The 23881-nt window shown below is 36.7% G+C and overlaps 1 protein-coding gene across 1 annotated transcript in view; it reads left to right on the top strand.

Moving 5' to 3' along the window:
- ZDHHC15 (zDHHC palmitoyltransferase 15) overlaps positions 1–21488 on the top strand; it is a gene marked incomplete at its 3' end in the record, with an annotated part of 106182 nt that extends 84694 nt beyond the window's left edge. The window contains exons 6-10 of the mRNA XM_081259653.1: positions 82–114; positions 841–961; positions 5547–5679; positions 7284–7410; positions 21385–21488. Of these exons, the coding sequence (XP_081115779.1) occupies positions 82–114; positions 841–961; positions 5547–5679; positions 7284–7410; positions 21385–21488 (518 nt within the window). The remainder of the gene's footprint in view (positions 1–81; positions 115–840; positions 962–5546; positions 5680–7283; positions 7411–21384) is intronic.
- Positions 21489–23881: the final 2393 nt, after the last annotated feature.

Here is a 23881-nt window from a genome sequence, read left to right as displayed (position 1 = left end):
TACTGGGACCATGTAAAAATACTGGTGATACCCTGAGTTCAATTCTGAAGTTTATCACACTGTATTTTGTTCCTTTTATAGGTGTGTATTAAAAATGGATCATCATTGCCCTTGGTATGTCCTTTTGATTAATTTCTCCCTTCTAATAGCGTCAAAGTCGTTCAATGCCTACTTTCCTAAGCATAGTTGTAAAATGCCTGTTTCCACTACCATAATTCATTGGGCTTTGTATTTGTGTGGGGAACAGGGAAGACGTAACATTTTAAAGCAAGAATAACTATACCACCAAAGGTGTGATAGTGAATTCCTGGTGTCACAGAGCTAATGGTCTCTTGTCCATTAGCTATAATAATGAAAGAGAGTACAGATAGTTGTCCCCTTTGACATTACATAATTCAGCTCTTTTTTTTTAGCTGTCCTGATGTTTGAAAATCTCTAGATTGTTAATTTAAGCAATTCTCCAAATTTTGTATGTCTGACCTAGAGAGCCAGTATGAAATCATCTAACTATAAAGAGAACATGCCATACTATACTAAGTATAGTTGTGGAGATTGTAGTACGTTTTCAGCATCCAAGATCCAGGTTTGCTTGGGTGTGTCAGGAACTAGTCCAGAACTGTTAGGTAGGCCAGCTGTCTCTGTGTCTGTAAATAAAAGGAAAAACAAGTGAGACATGAACATGTGTTTCCAGTCTGTTCCTGTTAAGGGGCTTCAATTTCTGTTGAGTTTCTACGCAACAGATAATGAAGCAGCAGGGGTAACATAGTTCACTCTGTATCAGTGTGTTCTAAATCAATGGATCCTGATTTCAAATTAGTCTTTCTTTTTTTCCTTTTTTAGGGTTAATAACTGCATTGGATTTTCCAACTATAAATTCTTCCTTCAGTTCTTAGCTTATTCTGTTCTCTATTGCCTGTACATTGCCACAACGGTCTTCAGCTATTTCATCAAATACTGGAGAGTAAGTTAAAAAATCCAGAAGGGTCTCCCCACCAAGAATAAATACACACCTATTCCAATCTGTGACATTGTTCACATTATCTTTTTTTTTTTTTTTTTTTTTTTTTTTTTACATTTTGAAGTAGCTAATACTGAAGTAATCAGAAGGGAAAGCACAGAAAACAAGTTTCCCACATTAAATATTCTGAGATTTAAGAGGCTGTTATTTAGATGTCAGTTAAAGTTTCTATCATACATGAGAATCTTGTTGGGCCTCCAGGAACCTAATCTCTTGAGACTTACTGATTCTTTACAATGTATTTATCTAATCAAGTTTTAAAAATCTACTTCTTACCAATTTTAGGTTTGAAAAATGTTGAAACTAATTCTAAGTCCCTAGTTTCCTAAGAAAAAGGCTGACAAAGCACTCCCTCGTTGTCAGAAAATACTTTCTAAATCCCTGTTCAAAGGAAGTTGCAAAATTCCTACTGGACAGAAAGATTCATTAACTCATCTTCACAAAAGACCAAAATGAAAAGGGAGAGTCTTATTTGAACTTTGTATGACAAACTCTGGGTAGGGTATTAGGAGAACTGAGTTCTAATACTGGCTCTGCTACCTGCTTCACTGGCTCATTGCCAAGATCAAATGAAACATGTTGAGGGACTTCCCTGGCAGTCCAGTGGTTAAGACTTCGCCTTCCAATGCAGGGGGTGCGGGTTCAATCCCTGGTCAGGGAGCTAAGAGCCCACATGCTTTGCGGCCAAAAAACCAAAGCATAAAACAGAAGCAATATTCTAACAAATTCAATAAAGACTTTAAAAATGGTCCACATCAAAAAAAAAGAAAGAAATGAGGAAATCATAAGATATTATCCAGTGCAAGGTTAAAAGAAAAAGATTAACCTTACACTGGATAATACCTTTAAAAAAATGAAACAGGTGTTGAAAGTATTTTACTTTTCAAAACATGATTCCAATCATTATAATGAAATCTTTTTTTAAAATCCTACTTTCACCTTTCTTCTACTTGAAGATATCAGTTATATTCCATCTATTTCCAAAAAATTGAAGGCAGATTTTCAGTTTACATATGTATATGGGGTCTGCAGCAGTATAGTGATTTTTTTTTAATTTCATGCCAATGGACTCCAGAAGATATGTCTTCCCCACATACAACTACAATACAGTTACTAAGACATTATAACCTTACATGATGAGGGCTTTCCAAACTGAACCTGAATAGCAAAAAGCAGATGTGGGCAGAGCTACTGGTTATTACTTTAGGAATTGCACAAGAGCCTGTATAACAGGAATATCTCACCTCAGGGGGAGAGGTAAAGCACATAAATCCTGTGAGTAGAATATAGATTATAATAAACTGGAGAAAAAGGAGAAAGGCAAGGCAGTGAGAGCCTAAATAGCCAAGAATATTTAAATTATTAATTAGTGCTTTGATCCCTACTAGTGTAGAAAATATAGTGTAGAATATTATAGAGGTATGGGCTTTGCATTCTCCCTTCGACTTGCTTAATCAATTCCAATATTTAATAACTATAAGAATCAGGAATTAGATAATACATATCAAATCTCAACTCAGGGATATAAAAGTATAAGCAGAAAGGAAGTTTTATCATAAATTTTCCCCCAATACAAAATGCTTCATCATCCTGGTATCTCTTCTTTGGCCCCTTTCCACATCGCAGGATCTCTTATCTATTGCCCAGGTTTCCATGACCTTTTTGGCATTCTATTCACACACTGAGCCACTACCATAAAAAAAATCTCCTGCAACCAATTCAGCAGGGAAAGTGTCAGCCTTGGTCTTCACTACAGACTTTACTTGGTCCTTAACACAGTAGGCTACTGTTTAAAAACTACCCTTTGATAACAGAGTAAACAATGTTGTATTTCATACATTTTGCCTTTGGCCCTCCTAGTCAGCCAATAGTCAAATACCACAGTGCCAGCCAGTGCTGTATGCTTCTTTTACCCTTGAAAGATAATATCTAGATATGATTTAATCTCCAGAAATGTGCCAGTATTCACAGGCAAGGGGTGAAAATAGCCTTGCCCATTTCCTATTCCTTCATTTTTTTCTCCACAATAAACTAGCTTATGCCTGACAGATGCTAGGTGAGGAAACCTGTCCTGGCTTGCCCTCATAATGAAAAGGGCATTGACAGTTCAGAGAAATGCTTCTTTGCAGTCTCCCCAGCCAGAGAGCACTTTGGTATGGTTTAAAGATGGCTTTCTCAGTTCAAATTGAGTCTCCCCTAAAATGAAAAGTAAACACTGCCATGTATTTTAAAAGCCATGTATCAAGGAGACTAGCTGTGCTCCTAAGAATAGCAACCTCCATTTGTATGGTACTTTACCATTTTCAAAGCACTTTCATATCTGTTATATCATCTTATCCTCACCACAACCTTGTGAACTAGGTAGAGCAGGAATTATTAGTCTAATTTAAAGATGATAAAACTGAGGGTCATAGTAGTTAAGTGACTTGCTCAGGATCACCCAGCTTCTAAGTTGCAAAGTGAGAACTTGAACTTGTCTGACTCTTAAGCCCAGTCATCTTAAACACTGTACCATGTCCTACTGCCCATTATGGTCCTACTATAGAGAAGCTCTAGCTCCTTTGAAATAAAGAATTCAGAAGACCATCAGATTGTGGTTCTCCTCTCAATATTAACTTAAAGAGTAGCACTTTGATAGGAAATTGATATTTGACATGAAAAAGGTAGTAATATACACCTCCCACACTGGGCCATGGATCTCCTCATAGAGGCTATGAATTCTTTTAGAACTAAGATAATAAGATTAATCTACCAATATTCCCCTGAACTGTTTCTGGTGGTTATTGCTTTGAGTAATTTAGCTTGGTTATCTCCTGAGTAGGTAATTTTGAACATAGGGCCATCACCCTCTTCTAACAAAAAAGAAAGTTAAATATTAAGGACTTTATCAAGGGACAACACAGTAGATATGCTTTGGCAGACAGAAGAGAGTTCTATAAGAGCAATTAGGGAAGGGAAAGACTTGCAGCTCAGCCCCTCCGAGTGTGAACTGACTTTATATCAGTCCCTCCTGCCCAGCCATTTCCTATTGTCCATTTAAACATGAAAGATAAGAAGTAAAATAAGTGTGAGCTTTAAAACCTTTTAAAAACTTATTTAAAAAGTAGAGATTATGAAAACAAAAACACAGGCAAAAACCACTACAAAATCTTTCCTATAAATTCAAAACAAAACAAACAAAAACCAATCAAATTCAATTTGGGTGCTTAGGCCAAGATTTTATAGAGGAATCATTTCAGAAAGGAGCTTCACATAAAAGTTCATGAAGGTCAAAGTCCTTGGTATAGCTATTTCCTGGGGTGCTCTGTCCCCAAGCAAATTTCACCCAGACCACCCCTCAGCTGAAAGCATCTGACTGGTTTACTTCACTTTATCTTCATCCTTCAAACACATACTGTCTGGAAGATTCCCAATATTTCCTTACATCAAAATAAATATAAATCTCCTCTAAGAGATGAAAAAATTCTGTACCATCTGAATTTGCCAAATGTTTCCAAGCCTTAACTTTCTCCTTCCAAACTGTAGTAGAACTAGATCCTAATGTCAAGGTCTACTTCAACCAAGAATCACCTTTACGACTCAAGAGCATTTGGAAATATTTCAAAGCAATTCATCACACAAAAACAATGATCAGCACAGGAAAGGGGGAAATAAAGAAAAGTGTTTCTCCCAAATGCTTACTCCAAAATTGAAAATGTTTTCTAAAGTTCTCTTCAGAAGACAAAATGTTGCATGCTATGCATGCTATAGAACTTTAGAAAATTCATTCTAGTCTAGGGCTGCTTTAAAAAAACAAAACTGTTGCCATATGGAAAATGAGATGTCCCAGCTAACTATAAAAGTCTTTAGCTACCTACTTTTACAATTGCCTGTCAAATCTTGCATGATTTTACTGTCTAAACAGCTGTTTCACAGGATGCAATATACCAGCACATTCTACTTCAACTATAAAAAACAACCACACAAAATTTGCAGTAGCCTTAAAATCAAGTCGACTTAGAGGTAGAACATTTTAAAATTCTACCTATGCATTTTAACTTCCTACATATATCACTGTGACAATTTTAGCACACATATATCCAAAGAAACATGACATATAAAGTATTCCAGAATAACCCACCTTGAAACAAGAGGATGAACCATGTGACCTTAATATCACCTCTAGCCAATGACTCAAAATTTACAAACTAAATGGAATACAAGCTTTAAGAGGTTGCATACCAATTATGGCTTCAGTATACTCTTTTAACCTTACCCTTTTCTAATTGGTATATTATATACTCTATTTTACACTGAACTGCACTTAAGCAAAGATCCATTTTAGGCTTTGTAGGCTAATAGCATATCCATAATAAGGTATGATCATCCACAGAAAGAACTGTTTTGTAAAAATTTTACAAAATCGACTTTTTAAATTACAGCTAGACATTTTATACATATGGAAGAAAGTACTAACCTATACAGAAAAACTAGCCAAACCTTATGACTTTAATCCTTTGTTTCTGTTTGTTTATTATTTCTTTTCTAGGGGGAATTGCCCAGTGTTCGCTCTAAGTTCCATGTCCTTTTTCTCCTCTTTGTGGCCTGCATGTTTTTTGTCAGCCTTGTGATTCTCTTTGGTTACCATTGTTGGCTTGTCAGCAGAAACAAAACCACCTTAGGTAAGACTGGATATTAAGACTAGGAAAAAAACATATGAATGTATATCCCTGTGACCTATGGATTGTTCCCAAGGAAGAGAAAAACTTCCAATGAAACATTTCACCTGCAGTGACATCTCTTTGCCTCCAAACGGAAACAGATGTAAACACGTTTTACCAAACTGGAGAGCCATAGTGAATGAAGCTTACAGACTAAAGAGAACATTAGTGAATAAAACCTCACACAAAATCAAAAATGACCATTGCTTTTTATAGTTCATTCTGGGTAATAGCTCCCCAGATTTTCAGCTTGAAAATTTTGAAAGGGTGCTCACATAAGGAAGTGAAGGTAAGAATCAGTACAGAAGGGAACATCAGAAGGAGGAAGTCAAGGTCAATAAAGATAGAAAAATCTAATTTATTGAACACTTCTAAAAACAGAGTCCTGAGAAAAAATCCAAACCAACAAATCATTGAATATCTACAGTTATCAAGGAGCTGTGTAGGGACTGTGGGAATGAGATAAACACATTGAACAAGTGAGTCTCTAGAAAATGAGCACAAGAAATGAAAATTTTTCTCTGAAAATTTTTCCACTACTCTATACTCTGGGCTTTTATTTGGAGAATTGCATTTCTGATGTATCCAGTGCAATAATCGTTTTCATGGTGAAACAAATATTTATACTGTACACGAATAAATGCATGAGGGTTAAGGAGAAAGTGTCCAAATACTGAATGTTTAGCTAAGATACATTTGAGGAAAGTATAGTGCAAAAGCTACTCTACTTTTGGAATTCATTTGCTAATAATGATAACAGCTAAGAAAGTATTTGCATTTATTTTCTAAACCAAATATATATGTAGCACTTAGTTGCTAGGGTAGTAGATTAGCATATTTGGCTTAGAGAGCAGCTACAACATAGAAAAGTACTAAAAGCTTCATGATAACACAATCTGAAAACAAAGAACAAAAGGGAAATGGCCAGATGCAGCCAGAGCCCAACAGTGAAAGTGTTTGCTTAATGGGATAAATGTGTATCTAAAAATAATGTGCACTAACATGGTCCAATTTCTCATAGTCGTTGAGGTGATTATAGTCCACCCATTGACATTTTTTCTGGAGTAAAACTCAATTTCTTACATTGCAGGCTTCAGTGTGAACATGTTCATTTCTGAAATGTTTCAAAACCAAATCAATGTCATTACCATCTCTTTATGTGTCATTACTTTCATCCCAGCTCTAAATATAGAGACCATTTGGCTGTTACTGCCATTTAGATTCAAATAAAGTGCTGTTAGATTTGTTCTTTCACTCCTTACATGCAGTACAAAACACATACTAACCCATGACTGTTCAATTATTTATACCATCATGTGTTTCTTCTGCATTTTTTAAAAAAGAGTGTACCAATTCTTTATGTTTAATAACAAACTTACTTTGTATTAAAGTGATTAAGCTGGTTTTTACCAAGTAATTTAGCAATAACTAAGAATGAGGGGTCTATGCTACCACAGCAAAAAAATATTGTAGAAGCAAGTCACATTCATGGAGAACTGTAAAATTGTAATGGTCCTGATTATTGCTCTCTTCTTCTTTTCTTCAAATTCCCTACTCTGCCATAGAGGCCTTCTGTACTCCAGTGTTTACAAGTGGCCCAGAGAAAAATGGGTTCAACCTTGGCTTCATCAAAAATATCCAGCAGGTGTTTGGAGATAACAAGAAGTTCTGGTTAATACCTATTGGGTCCAGGTAGGTAATTATTATCACTGAAAGAAGTTGATGCTGAACCATGCCTTGAAGTAGCAAATTCAATTTTGACTGTATTATGCACTAGATATCAGTCCAATGTAAAACTGTATTTCCCGAGTTTTTCATTACTAGGTTAGTAAAGATAAATCAGGTGGTGAGGGCATGATACAATAAGCATTCTCATGCTTTGTTTATAGCAGTGTAAACTGGTACCAGTCATTTGTAAATGAATTTGGGTTTTTTGTTTGTTTGTTTTTGTTTTTTTGTGGTACACGGGCCTCTCACTGTTGTGGCCTCTCCCATTGAGGAGCACAGGCTCCGGACACGCAGGCTCAGCAGCCATGGCTCACTGGCCCAGCTGCTCCACGGCATGTGGGATCTTCCTGGACCGGGGCACGAACCCATGTCCCCTGCATCAGCAGGCGGACTCTCAACCACTGTGCCACCAGGGAAGCCCATGAATTTGGTTTTTAAATAACTCTGTTGTTTTTCTTCTGTATGTATTTGTACATATTTTTAATAACAGTATACATACTACTTTGAATTTTACATTTTTCACTTAAATTATAGTAAACATTTCCCCTTATTGTGACATAGTCTTTATTTTTTTTAATTTAATTAATTTTGGCTGCATTGGGTCTTCATTGCTGTATGCAGTCTTTCTCTAGTTGCAGCAAGCAGGGGCTACTCTTCATTGTGGTGGCTTCTCTTGTTGCGGAGCATGGTCTCCAGGCACGTGGGCTTCAGTAGTTGTGCATGTGGGCTCAGTAGTTGTGGCTCGTGGGCTCTAGAGGTCAGGCTCAGTAGTTGTGGCACACAGGCCTAGCTTCTCTGTGGCATGTGGGATCCTCCCAGACCAGGGATTGAACCTGTGTCCCCTGCATTGGCAGGCAGATTCCCAACCACTCCACCACCAGGGAAGCCCTGTGATATAGTCTTTATAACCACTACTTTTAACTACATCATATTCCAACCATTGGGGAAATATATATTCCCATAGTGTTGAATGTTCAGTTTGTTTCCTAATTATTACCTGGAAATAATGCCACAATGAACATTTTTGTGCCTAGTTTATCTCTAGCTTTAGAATAATTCCCAGAAACGGAATTACTGGAACACTGGACATGGAGATTCTTATGTTTTTTGATATATACAAATATATGGACCTTCTATCCTGTTCCATTGATCTATATTTCTATTTCTGTGCTGATACCATACTGTTTTGATGGCTATAGCTTTGTAGTATAATCTGAAGTCCAGGAGCCTGATTCCTCCAGCTCCATTTTTCTTTCTCAAGATTGCTTTGGCTATTCGGGGTCTTTTGTATCTCCATACAAATTTTAAGATTTTGTTCTAAATCTGTGAAAAATGCCATTGGTAATTTTATGGGGATTGCATCGAATCTGTAGATTGCCTTGGGTAGTAGTCATTTTGACAATATTGATTCTTCCAGTCCAAGAATATAGTATATCTTTCCATCTGTTTGTGTCATTCTTTGATTTCATTCAGCAGCGTCTTATAGTTTTCGGAGTACAGGTCTTTTGCCTCCTTAGGTTTATTCCTAAGTATTTTATCCTTTTTGGTGTGATAGTAAATGGGATTGTTTCTTGAATTTCTCTTTCTGATCTTTCATTGTTAGTGTATAGAAAAGCAACAGATTTCTGTGTATTAATTTTGTATCTTGCAACTTTACCAAATTCATTGATTAGTTCTACTAGTTTTCTGGTGGTATATTTAGTATTTTTTATGTATAGTGTCATGTCGTCTGCAAACAGTGATAGTTTAACTTCTTCATTTCCAGTTTGGATTCCTTTTATTTCTTTTTCTTCTCTGATTACTATAGCTAGGACTTCCAAAAGTATGTTGAATAAAAGTGGTGAGAGTTGACATTCTTGTCTTGTTCCTGATCTTGGAGGAAATGCTTTCAGCTTTTCACCATTGAGTAGTATGTTAGCTGTGGGTTTGTCGTATATGCCCTTTATTATGTTGAGGTATCTTCCCTCTATGCCCACTTTCTGGAGAGATTTTATCATAAATGGGTGTTGAATTTTTTCAAAAGCTTTTTCTGCACCTATTGAGATGATCATATGGTTTTTAGTCTTCAATTTGTTGATGTGGTGTATCACACTGATTGATTTGTGGATATTGAAGAATCCTTACATCCCGGAGATAAATCCCACTTGATTATGCTGTATGATCCTTTTAATGTATTGTTGGATTCAGATTGCTAGTGTTTTGATGAGGATTTTTGCATCTATGTTCATCAGTGATATTGGCCTGTAATTTTCTTTTTTGTGGTATCTTTATCTGGTTTTAGTATCAGGGTAATGGAGTTTCCTTAGGAAACTAAGAATAGAGCTGCCATATGATCCTGCAATCCCACTCCTGGGCATATATCCAGAGAAAAACATAGTCTGAAAGTATACATGCACCCCAATGTTCACTGCAGCACTGTTTACAATAGCCAAGACATGGAAGCAGCCTTAATGTCTATAGACAGATGAATGGATAAAGAAGTTGTGGTACATATACACAATGGAATATTACTCAGCCATTGAAAAGAATGAAATAATGTCATTTGCGGCCACATAGATGGACTTAGAGATTGTCATACTAGGGGAAGTAAGTCAGACAGAGAAAGAGAAATATCGTATGATATCAATTATGTGGAATCTAAAAAAAATGATACAGATGAACTTATTTACAGAACAGAAACGGACTCACAGACTCAGAGAACAAACTTATGGTTACCAGGAGCGAAGTGGGGGCAGGGGGAGATAGTTAGGGAGTTTGGGATTGAAAAAAAAATTGTATATCACTATATTGTACATCTGTAACTTATATGAAATTGTACATCAACTCTACAACAATTAAAAAATAAAATAATTTATAAATGAAAAAACAAATATATGGAGAAGAAACACAACAGAGGAGAAGTATACCCCCAAAATGCTCTAAGTGGTATGGCCAACAGTCTTAGAATTTTTTTTTCTCCACTTTTCATATTTTGGGATTAAATGCTTATATTACTTTCATGGAGGGAAAAGTTAAAGTTTTTAATTTAAACAAGAACAAAAAGCAAGAACAAACAAAGATTGATTTAGAGATTCTAGGTAATTCTTATAATTGCAACAGGAATGAAGAGAAAGCAATGAAGGAGAGATGAGCTTGTGTCCTCTGAGTGACTTCATGAACCAGATTAAAACTACTATCAACTAAACTAGATCTAGAGCAAAGCTTATTTATAGGCTTCTTGCAATCCCCTTTAGATCCATTCTTCAGACAGGGATACAGCCATTTGTTCACTTATTTGAGGAAACTTTTCTGGAGTAAGGTGGTAATTAAGAAAGATTTTCTCCTCTTCATTAATTGCCCTAGTAGTTCCTCTGTACCAGCTAGTGTTTTACAGGCTCACTTATTTAAAAGCTGTGGTATATCCTATGCCCTGGCTATAAATCACAAGACAAAACTGTGTCAGTGGGTAATGTTGATTAATAACTAATACCAGCAATTATTTGCACCCCACTCACACACATACATACACAAACACACAATAACACTACGCCAAAGGGAGGTTTAAAATGAGTCTTCTTTGGAATAAAGAACAAGAGCAAAAATCAAAGCCCACTCACTTATAATCAGTATAGTTACATCATCTGTAGAGAACTATCAAATCTGCGGGAGGATAATTGCCCCAAGGATCTGCACTCTTAGAAATGCCTCACTTTGGCTCTTTCTCCCACCTTTTAATAACGTTTCTGCCATACAAGCCAAATAACAGGGCATTCAGCCATTATTATTATCTATCACCAATTCACAGCACGTTATCTCCAGTGAATTCAATGGTACTTTTTTTTATTCAAACAGAAAGTCACAAAAATTATAATCATCCTCATCAGTACACTCAGTCCCATGTAATTAATTTTTTTATCTTGATCTTTTGTTAGCACTTTTATGAATTCATCAGTTTTCCACTTCAGTTCTCAAAAAGCTTATTCATTCAGTTCAGCAGTATAGTCAGCTACCAGAAACCTGTACTTGTCAGAGTCTTTTGCATGAATTCCTTGGAGATGAAACCCTCTTATAGGAACATTTTTGCAAAAGCATCAGAGTACAACCAGAACTGTCTGGAAATGACAAAAGACTTAAAAATGACCATGGTTAAAGATTTGATGAAAGTTCATAATAATGCAATTGACAAAGAAATTTAGTTATTTCTGAGATATACATTTTAAAGCAATAACTAGAATTATGACTTATTATACCAGAACATTTAAGATTTTTAGAAATTTCATGTAATGTCTGAAACATCTATATTAACATATTTCCATACAAATAACCCAAAGAAAGTTTAGTATTAGTTGTTTTTTGTTTGCTTTTTTATACTGCAGGTTCTTATTAGTCATCAATTTTTTTTTCTTTTTTTTTTTGCTGTACGTGGGCCTCTCACTGTTGTGGCCTCTCCAGTTGTGGAGCACAGGCTCCGGACGCGCAGGCTCAGTGGCCATGGCTCACGGGCTCAGCTGCTCTGTGGCATGTGGGATCTTCCCAGACCGGGGCACGAACCCGTGTCCCCTGCATCGGCAGGTGGACTCTCAAACACTGCGCCACCAGGGAAGCCCTAGTCATCAATTTTATACACATCAGTGTATACATGTCAATCCCAATCGCCCAATTCAGCACACCACCATCCCAACCCCACCGCAGTTTTCCCCGCTTGGTGTCCATACATTTGTTTACTACATCTGTGTCTCAACTTCTGCCTTGCAAACCAGTTCATCTGTACCATTGTTCTAAGTTCCACATACATGCATTAATATACGATATTTGTTTTTCTCTTTCTGACTTACTTCACTCTGTATGACAGTCTCTAGATCCATCCACGTCTCAACAAATGACTCAATTTCGTTCCTTTTTATGGCTAATATTCCATTGTATATATGTACCACAACTTCTTTATCCATTCGTCTGCTGATGGGCATTTAGCTTGTTTCCATGACCTGGCTATTGTAAATAGTGCTGCAATGAACACTGGGGTGCATGTGTCTTTTTGAACTATGGTTTTCTCTGGGTATATGCCCAGTAGTGGGATTGCTGGATCACATGGTAATTCTATTTTTAGTTTCTTAAGGAATCTCCATACTGTTCTCCATACTGGCTGTATCAATTTATATTCCCACCAACAGTGCAAGAGGGTTTCCTATTCTCCACACCCTCTCCAACATTTGTTTTTTGTAGATTTTCTGATGATGCCCATTCTAAATGGTGTGAGGTGATACCTCATTGTACTTTTGATTGCATTTCTCTAATAATTAGTGATGTTGAGCAGCTTTTCATGTGCTTCTTGGCCATCTGTATGTCTTCTATGGAGAAATGTCTATTTACGTCTTCTGCCCATTTTTTGATTGGGTTGTTTGTTTCTTTAATATTTAGCTGCATGAGCTGTTTATATATTTTGGAGATTAATCCTTTGTCCGTTGATTCATTTGCAAATATTTTCTCCCATTCTGAGGGTTGTCTTTTCGTCTTGTTTATGGTTTCCTTTGCTGTGCAAAATCTTTGAAGTTTCATTAGGTCCCATTTGTTTATTTTTGTTTTTATTTCCATTACTCTAGGAGGTGGATCAAAAAAGATCTTGCTGTGATTTATGTCAAAGAGTTTTTCGTATGTTTTCCTCTAAGAGTTTTATAGTGTCCGGTCTTATATTTAGGTCTTGAATCCATTTTTTTTTTTTTTTTTTTTTTTTTTGCGGTTTGCGGGCCTCTCACTGTTGTGGCCTCTCCCGATGCACAGCACAGGCTCCGGACACACAGGCTCAGCGGCCATAGCTCACGGGCCTAAGCCGCTCTGCGGTATGTGAGATCTTCCCAGACCGGGACACGAACCCGTGTCCACTGCATCGGCAGGCGGACTCTCAACCACTGGGCCACCAGGGAAGCCCTCGTATCAATTATGAGTTTATTTTTCTGTATGGTATTAGGGAGTATTCTAATTTCTTTCTTTTACATGTAGCTGTCCAGTTTTCCCAGGACCACTTATTGAAGAGACTGTCTTTTGTCCATTTTATACCTTTGCCTCCTTTTTCATAGATTAGTTGACCATAGGTGCGTGGGTTTATCTCTGGGCTTTCTATCTTGTTCCATTGATCTATGATTCTGTTTCCGTGCCAGTACCATATTGTCTTGATTACTGTAGGTTTGTAGTATAGTCTGCAGTCAGGGAGTCTGATTCCTGCAGCTCCGTTTTTTTCCCTCAAGACTGCTTTGGCTATTCGGGGTTTTTTGTGTCTCCATACAAATTTTAAGATGATTTGTTCTAGTTCTGTAAAAAATGCCATTGGTAATTAGATAGGGATTGCATTCATTCTGTAGATTGCTTTGGGTACTAGGGTCATTTTCACAATATTGATTGTTCCAATCCAACAACATGGTATATCTCTCCATCTGTTGGTATCATCTTTAATTTCTTTCATCAGTGTCTTATAGTCTTCTGCATACAGGTCTTTTGTCTCCCTAGGTAGGTTTACTCCTAGGTATTTTATTCTTTATGTTGCAATGGTAAGTGGGAGAGTTTTCATAATTTCTCTTTCAGATTTTTCATCATTAGCGTATAGGAAAGCAGGAGATCTCTGTGCATTAATTTTGTATCCTGCAACTTTACCAAATTCGTTGATTAGCTCTAGTAGATTTCTGGTGGCATTTTTAGGATTCTCTATGTAAAGTATCATGTCATCAGCAAACAGTGACAGTTTTACTTCTTCTTTTCCAATTTGTATTCCTTTTATTTCTTTTTCTTCTCTGATTACCGTGACTAGGACTTCCAAAACTATGTTGAATAATCATGGTGAGGGTGGACGTCCTTGTCTCATTCCTGATCTTAGAGGAAATGCTTTCAGTTTTTCACCATTGAGAATGATGTTTCTGTGGGTTTGTCGTATATGGCCTATATTATGTTGAGGTAGGTTCCCTCTATGCCCACTTTCTGGAGAGTTTTTATCATAAGTGGGTGTTGAATTTGGTCAAAAGTCTTTTCTGCATCTATTGAGATGATCATATGGTTTTTTTCTTCAATTTGTTAATATGGTGTATCACAGTGATTGATTTGCATATATTGAAGAATCCTTGCTTCCCTGGGATAAATCACACCTGATCATGGTGTATGATCCCTTTCATGTGTTGTTGGATTCTGTTTGCTAGTCTTTTGTTGAGGATTTTTGTGTCTATATTCATCAGTGATATTGGTCTGTGATTTTCTTTTTCTTTTTTTTTTTTTTGAGGGTTAAACATTTATTAAATGTTTGTTGTGTACAGATCTGGTCCTACAGATAATATATATATATATTTTTTTTTTAAGTTTATTTATTTATTCTTTTAATTAGTTTCTGCTTTATAACAAAGTGAATCAGTCATACATATACATCTGTTCCCACATCCCTTCCCTCATGCATCTCCCTCCCTCCCACCCTCCCCATCCCACCCCTCCAGGCGGTCACAAAGCACCGAGCTGATCTCCCTGTGCTCTGCGGCTGCTTCCCACTAGCTATCTACCTTACGTTTGGTAGTGTATATATGTCCATGCCTCTCTTTCGCTTTGTCACAGCTTACCCTTCCCCCTCCCCATATCCTCAAGTCCATTCTCAAGTAGGTCTGTGTCTTTTTTTTTTTTTTTTTTTTTCTCTTTTTTTTTTTTTTTAATTAGTTTCTGCTTTATAACAAAGTGAATCAGTCATACATATACATCTGTTCCCACATCCCTTCCCTCATGCATCTCCCTCCCTCCCACCCTCCCCATCCCACCCCTCCAGGCGGTCACAAAGCACCGAGCTGATCTCCCTGTGCTCTGCGGCTGCTTCCCACTATCTATCTACCTTACGTTTGGTAGTGTATACACGTCCATGCCTCTCTTTCGCCTTGTCACAGCCCACCCTTCCCCCTCCCCATATCCTCAAGTCCATTCTCAAGTAGGTCTGCGTCTTCATTCCCGTTTTGCCCCTAGGTTCTTCATGACATTTTTTTTTTAAATTCCGTATATATGTGTTAGCATACGGTATTTGTCTTTCTCTTTCTGACTAACTTCACTCTGTATGACAGACTCTAGGTCTATCCACCTCATTACAAATAGCTCAGTTTCGTTTCTTTTTATGGCTGAGTAATATTCCATTGTATATATGTGCCACATCTTCTTTATCCATTCATCCGATGATGGACACTTAGGTTGTTTCCAGCTCCGGGCTATTGTGAATAGAGCTGCAATGAACATTTTGGTACATGTCTCTTTTGGAATTATGGTTTTCTCAGGGTATATGCCCAGTAGTGGGATTGCTGGGTCATATGGTAGTTCTATTTGTAGTTTTTTAAGGAACCTCCATACCGTTCTCCATAGTGGCTGTACCAATTCACATTCCCACCAGCAGTGCAAGAGTGTTCCCTTTTCTCCACACCCTCTCCAGCATTTATTGTTTCTAGATTTCTCTTTTTTTTTTTTTAATTAGTTTCTGCTTTATAACAAAGTGAATCAGTCATACATATACATCTGTTCCCACATCCCTTCCCTCATGCATCTCCCTCCCTCCCACCCTTCCCATCCCACCCCTCCAGGCGGTCACAAAGCACCGAGCTGATCTCCCTGTGCTCTGCGGCTGCTTCCCACTATCTATCTACCTTACGTTTGGTAGTGTATATATGTCCATGCCTCTCTTTCGCTTTGTCACAGCTTACCCTTCCCCCTCCCCATATCCTCAAGTCCATTCTCAAGTAGGTCTGTGTCTTTATTCCCGTTTTGCCCCTAGGTTCTTCATGACATTTTTTTTTTTTAAATTCCGTATATATGTGTTAGCATACAGTATTTGTCTTTCTCTTTCTGACTAACTTCACTCTGTATGACAGACTCTAGGTCTATCCACCTCAGTACAAATAGCTCAGTTTCGTTTCTTTTTATGGCTGAGTAATATTCCATTGTATATATGTGCCACATCTTCTTTATCCATTCATCCGATGATGGACACTTAGGTTGTTTCCAGCTCCGGGCTATTGTGAATAGAGCTGCAATGAACATTTTGGTGCATGTCTCTTTTTGAATTATGGTTTTCTCAGGGTATATGCCCAGTAGTGGGATTGCTGGGTCATATGGTAGTTCTATTTGTAGTTTTTTAAGGAACCTCCATACCGTTCTCCATAGTGGCTGTACCAATTCACATTCCCACCAGCAGTGCAAGAGTGTTCCCTTTTCTCCACACCCTCTCCAGCATTTATTGTTTCTAGATTTCTTGATGATGGCCATTCTGACTGGTGTGAGATGATATCTCATTGTAGTTTTGATTTGCATTTCTCTAATGATTAATGATGTTGAGCATTCTTTCATGTGCTTGTTGGCAGTCTGTATATCTTCTTTGGAGAAATGCCTATTTAAGTCTTCTGCCCATTTTTGGATTGGGTTGTCTGTTTTCTTGCTATTGAGCTGCATGAGCTGTTTATAAATTTTGGAGATTAATCCTTTGTCAGTTGCTTCATTTGCAAATATTTTCTCCCATTCTGAGGGTTGTCTTTTGGTCTTCTTTATGGTCTCCTTTGCTGTGCAAAAGCTTTGAAGTTTCATTAGGTCCCATTTGTTTATCTTTGTTTTTATTTCCATTTCTCTAGGAGGTGGGTCCAAAAGGATCTTGCTGTGATTTATGTCATAGAGTGTTCTACCTATGTTTTCCTCTAAGAGTTTGATAGTTTCTGGCCTTACATTTAAGTCTTTAATCCATTTTGAGCTTATTTTTGTGTATGGTGCTAGGGAATGATCTAATCTCAAACTTTTACATGTCCCTGTCCAGTTTTCCCAGCACCACTTATTGAAGAGGCTGTCCTTTCTCCACTGTACATTCCTGCCTCCTTTATCAAAGATAAGTTGGCCATATGTGCGTGGGTTTATCTCTGGGCTTTCTATCCTGATCCACTGATCTATCTTTCTGTTTTTATGCCAGTACCAGACTGTCTTAATTACTGTAGCTTTGTAGTATAGTCTGAAGTCAGGGAGCCTGATTCCTCCAGCTCCGTTTTTCGTTCTCAAGATTACTTTAGCTATTCGGGGCCTTTTGTTTTTCCAAACAAATTTTGAAATTTTTTGTTCTAGTTCTGTGAAAAATGCCATTGGTAGTTTGATAGGGATTGCATTGAATCTGTAGATTGCTTTCGGTAGTAGAGTCATTTTATCCCAGGAATGCAAGGATTCTTCAATATACGCAAATCAATCAATGTAATACACCATATTAACAAGTTGAAGGAGAAACACCGTATGATCATCTCAATAGATGCAGAGAAAGCTTTCGACAAAATTCAACACCCATTTATGATAAAAACCCTGCAGAAAATAGGTATAGAGGGATCTTTCCTCAACATAATAAAGGCCATATATGACAGACCCACAGCCAACATTGTCCTCAATGGTGAAAAACTGAAACCATTTCCACTAAGATCAGGAACAAGACAAGGCTGCCCACTCTCACCACTCTTATTCAACATAGTTTTGGAAGTTTTAGCCACAGCAATCAGAGAAGAAAAGGAAATAAAAGGAATCCAAATTGGAAAAGAAGAAGTAAAGCTGTCACTGTTTGCAGATGACATGATACTATACATAGAGAATCCTAAAGATGCTACCGAAAAACTACTAGAGCTAATCAATGAATTTGGTAAAGTAGCAGGATATAAAATTAATGTACAGAAATCTCTGGCATTCCTGTACACTAATGATGAAAAATCTGAAAATGAAATCAAGAAAACACTCCCATTTACCATCACAACAAAAAGAATAAAATATCTAGGAATAAACCTACCTAAGGAGACAAAAGACCTGTATGCAGAAAACTATAAGACACTGATGAAAGAAATTAAAGATGATACAAATAGATGGAGAGATATACCATGCTCCTGGATTGGAAGAATCAATATTGTGAAAATGACTCTACTACCGAAAGCAATCTACAGATTCTTTTTCTTTTTGTAGTATCTTTGTCTGGTTTTGGTATCAGGGTGATGCTGTCCTCATAGAATGAGTTTGAGAGAGTTCCTTCCTCTGCAATTTTTGGAAGAGTTTGAGAAGCATGGGTGTTAGCTCTTCTCTAAATGTTCAATATAATTCACCTGTGAAGCCATCTGGTCCTGGACTTTTGTTTGTTGGAAGGTTTTTAATCACAGTTTCAATTTCATTACTTGTGATTTGTCTGTTCATATTTTTTGTTTCTTCTTGGTTCAGTCTTGGAAGGTTATACCTTTCAAAGAATTTGTCCATTTCTTCCAGGTTGTCCATTTTATTGGCATAGAGTTGCTTGTAGTAGTCTCATAGGATGCATTGTATTTCTGTGGTGTCTGTTGTACCTTCTCCTTTTTCATTTCTAATTTTATTGATTTGAGTTCTCTCTGTCTTTTTCTTGATGAGTCTGGCTAATGGCTTATCAATTTTGTTTATCTTCTCAAAGAACCAGCTTTTAGTTTTATTGATCTTTGGTATTGTTTCTTTGTTTCTATTTCATTATTTCTTTATGATCTTTATGATTTATTTCCTTCTGCTAACTTTGGGTTTTTCTTTTTAGTCTTCTTTCTCAAGTTCCTTTAGGTGTAAGATTAGATTGTTTACTTGAAATTTTTCTTGTTTCTTGATGTAGGCTTGTATAGCTATAAACTTCCCTCTTAGACCTGCTTTTGCTGCATCCCGTAGGTTTTGGATAGTCGTATTTTCATTGTCATTTATCTCTAGGTATTTTTGATTTCCTCTTTGATTTATTCAGTGATCTCTTGGTTATTTAGTAATGTATTGTTTAGCCTCCATGTGTTTGTGTTTTTCACGTTTTTTTCCCTGTAATTCATTTCTAGTCTCATAGCGTTGTGGTCAGAAAAGATGCCTGATATGATTTCAGTTTTCTTAAATTTACTGAGGCTTGATTTGTGACCCAAGATGTTATCTATCTGGAGAATGTTCCATGCGCACTTGAGAAGAAAGTGTAATCTTCTGTTTTTGGATGGAATGTCCTATAGATATCAGTTACATCTATCTGGTCTATTGTGTCATTTAAAGCTTCTGTTTCCTTATTTATTTTCATTTCGGATGATTTGTCCATTGGTGTAAGTGAGGTGTTAAAGTCCCCCACTATTATTGTGTTACTGTTGATTTCCTCTTTTATAGCTGTTAGCAGTTGCCTTATGTATTGAGGTGCTCCTATGTTGGGTGCATGTATATTTATAATTGTTATATTTTCTTCTTGGATTGATCCCTTGATCATTATGTCGTGTCCTTCCTTGTCTCTTATAACATTTTTTATTTTAAAGTCTGTTTTATCTGATACAAGTATAGCTACTCCAGCTTTCTTTTGATTTCCATTTGCATGGAATATCTTTTTCCATCTCCTCACTTTCAATCTGTATGTGCCCCTAGGTCTGAAGTGGGTCTCTTGTAGAGAGCATATATATGGGTCTTGTTTTTGTATCCATTCATCAAGCCTGTGTCTTTTAGTTGGAGCATTTAATCCATTCATGTTTAAGGTAATTATCAATATGTATGTTCCTGTGACCATTTTCTTAATTGTTTTGGGTTTGTTTTTGTAGGTCCTTTTCTCCTCTTATGTTTCCCACTTAGAGAAGTTTCTTTAGCTTTTGTTGTAGAGCTGATTTGGTTGTGCTGAATTCTCTTAGCTTATGCTTGTCTGTGAAGCTTTTGATTTCTCCATCGAATCTGAATGAGATCCTTGCTGAGTAGAGTAATCTTGGTTGTAGTTTCTTCCCTTTAATCACTTTAAGTATATCATGCCACTCTTCTAGCTTGTAGAGTTTCTGCTGAGAAAGCAGCTGTTAACCTTATGGAAGTTCCCTTGTATGTTATTTGTCATTTTTCCCTTGCTGCTTTCAATAATTTTTCTTTGTCTTTAATTTTTGCCAATTTGATTACTATGTGTCTCGCCATGTTTCTCCTTGGGTTTATCCTGTATGGGACTCACTGTGCTTCCTGGACTTGGGTGGCTATTTCCTTTCTCATGTTAGGGAAATTTTCATGTATAATCTCTTCAAATATTTTCTCTGTTCCTTTCTCTCTCTCTTCTCCTTCTGGGACCCCTATAATGCAAATGTTGTTGTGTTTAATGTTGTCCCAGAGGTCTCTTAGGCTGTCTTCATTTCTTTTCATTCTTTTTTCTTTATTTTCTTCCACAGCAGTGAATTCCACCATTCTGTCTTCCAGGTCATTTATCCGTTCTTCTGCCTCAGTTATTCTGCTATTGATTCTTTGCAGTGTAGTTTTCATTTCAGTTATTGTATTGTTCATCTGTTTGTTTGTTCTTTAATTCTTCTAGGTCTTTTAGAAATATTTCTTGCATCTTCTTGATCTTTGCCTCCATTCTTTTTCCGAGGTCCTGGATCATCTTTACTATCATTATTCTGAATCATTTTTCTGGAAGGTTGCCTATCTCCACTTCATTTAGTTCTTTTTCTGGGGTTTTATCTTGTTCCTTCATCTGGTACATAGCCCTCTGTCTTTTCATTTTGTCTATCTTTCTGTGAATGTGGTTTTTGTTCTACAAGCTTCAGGATTGTAGTTCTTCTTGCTTCTGCTCTCAATGATTCTGAATCTGCTAATTTTTCTTGAAAATTTAGAACCAAAGCAATAATATAATGGGATATAAATTGGAATCCTCATAATTAAATTATATTTATGAAGTTTGCTTTATGTGCATTTTGCCATACTGGCCATTGTGGGAAGGAATTAGAGTTGCTTAAAAACTAAAAGCGTCAAGACTGATGCAGACAAACAAACATATATAGAAATTGAGAGCAATAGGGCAACTAAATGATGCTATTGTAAGAGCCTATTCCAGAATGGTTTTAGCCAATAAGCTAAATGGTTTAAATCTTTCTAAGAACCCCACTCCTATTTCTAATAGGGTTATTACCTTCATAAAATGTCTATGTCAGCTGCAGGATCTCATTGCCTTCATTTCCCCACCAGCCCTGGTGATGGACACTCTTTTCCTATGAGGTGTATGAATGAGTCGCAGAACCCATTGCTAGCAAATGAAGAGCCCTGGGAAGAAAATGAGGATGACAACCGAGGTAAGTAGGGTGAGAAGGAAGTCTTTTCTCCACTCAGCAGACTAATAAAGACTATGTTAACACAATGAATGTAGTTTAGTGAGAAAATAGTGTACAGAAATATTATATAAGCATGTCAACGTCATAAGGACCTTTGGATGGAGAAGGGCAAGTATGGCCAGATTTGTTTAGCAAATATAGGTGGCTTAGGTAGGATTAGAGGAAAGCTGGGAAGGTTCCTTACCAGCTTTGTGATACTATAATTTGTAACCAATCAGATAAATCAGGAAACATAATAAACAGTGTTGTGCATGTTTGTAAACAATCCTGCCAGTTGTCACTTGGAGTGCTTTGCTTGAATTGATTCAATCAGTGGGTAACAGCTCACCTTTCTCTACCCTGGTTCATGCACATTGGCTAAATTTTCTTTAAAATCTCATTCCCATTCTGCTTTAGAATTGTCTAATACATGAAAAAATAAATGATAGTATATAGGGGCAAGGCTACACACCCACATAGTATACTTTTCTAAATGGCAGCCCTCAAAGGAAAAAATAAGGAGTCAGAACTTTGCCCTCCACCTTTCTCCCACCAGATTATTGAGTCGTCTTGAGATTTTTATGAAGAGCTAAAGTTAAGTTCTCATGTCATGTAACCCCATTGCCACCTATTCTTTGTCTCCATGCTTACTTCTGTGCCTCTAACATTTGTTTATGTTGTTAATAGCAGACTGGTCCCAATAATGCAGTTGCTGACAGAAATTTTGAGTGAGAACTTGTAGTAGTTATTACAAACTGTACTTGGGATGAACGCAGCTGAATAAGGACACGGAAAGGCATTGACGTGGGGAGCAGAGGTGGGAAACAAGCCTTTCTAAAGGTTTCCCCACTTAGATGATCTAGTCCCAGCTTCTCTACCTGGAAGTCCAGTTTTAGAGTAAGGCATTGTTACTAGGACCAAGGAAGACAAAACTGTCCAAAATCTATAGTTAGAAAAGGAAGGAGTTCTTACCCAGCCTAAAGAACTTATACCACAAGCAGCTCCTTTACCTCACCCTGCTAACTCTTTATTGAAAAGCTGACAGTATTTTGACCTACCATCCTTCAGCTAACCGACTTTTACTTACTGTGGTCACAAGTGATAAGCACTTTTATTTTGGTGTTAAGAAATCCAAACTCTAATAGAAATCATAGACTTCTAGTGTCTTAACATAGTTTGAAATATCTCCGCAATGGAAAAAAACTATTCATATCTGAGCCTTGTTTTGGCAAGTGGAAAACTTTAATTATAGATGCAGTACTGCATTATAAAGAGGTTATTTTCTTGAAGTAGTTTTCAATGCCAGACTTTTTAAAAATAGTCAATCACAAAAAAATAGGTACACCATTTTATAGTTTACAAAGAACTTTCATATACTTTTTTTCATATCCTTTGTCTCACAACTGTCAGGTTAAGTAGGCATTATTATTAATACCATTCCCATTTTATAACTGAGGAGACTAAGATTTGGAGATGTGAGATAACTTATGCAAGATCACATAGCAAGAAAGAGACAGAACTTGGACTTAAAGTAAGGCATCCTGATTCCAAATACTGGATTCTTTCCAGTATAATGTTGTATGTGTCCTTTGGACAAATACACATGAGACACAGTGCTGTGCTGTGGCTGCATGCCATCTTACTATATAATGCATTCAACTGCTTCTTACATAAATTGTAAGTCACAGAGTATAAGCCACCTATAGCTTTAGCAAGAACACTGTACCATCCTAAATAAGTGAGGTTTTTTAAAAGTCCATTGAAAGAGATTCACAACCCTCCTTTATCACCCATTACAGTATCTAACGAATTTAAATATTGGAAAACTCTCCTTTTTCTCTAACACACGTTCTCATGCTGTACTATTTGTCTGATTCTGTGTTATCCTCACTTACCCAAAATTTCTGTGCAAAACTGGTCATATACAAGTAGTCCTTGCACTTTTGACAACTTAGATTCCTGGGAAAGTTACTATAAGTTAAAATTTCGTGTATTGAACTTAATTTCTTTAAGGAATAATATCAGGGTTTCAGTCCTAGCCCCAAATATAATATTTAGTTTACTATAAATTATGTACTTGTACATTATATAACGCAAAGCATTCTAAAATGTATATAAATTGGTAAAATAGGGAAAAAGTATAACCTGTTAAGAAAATATGTAATATCATAATCAGGAACTATATACAGTCTTTATCTTCTTTAAAATTCCCACCTTAATTTATTTTTTATTACTTTGCATTTTATTTATTTATTTATCTATTTTAATTTATTTTAATAGAAGTATAGTTGATTTACAATGTTGTGTTAGTTTCCAGTGTACAACAAAGTGATTCAGGTATACATACATATAAATCTATTTTTTTCATTCTTTTC

This window comes from Mesoplodon bidens, assembly GCF_964165515.1.
Source record: "Mesoplodon bidens genome assembly, contig: HAP1_SCAFFOLD_601, whole genome shotgun sequence".
Lineage (NCBI taxonomy): Eukaryota > Metazoa > Chordata > Mammalia > Artiodactyla > Ziphiidae > Mesoplodon > Mesoplodon bidens.
Note: the sequence above shows the minus strand (reverse complement) of the source record. Positions and strands in the feature narration are given on the sequence as shown.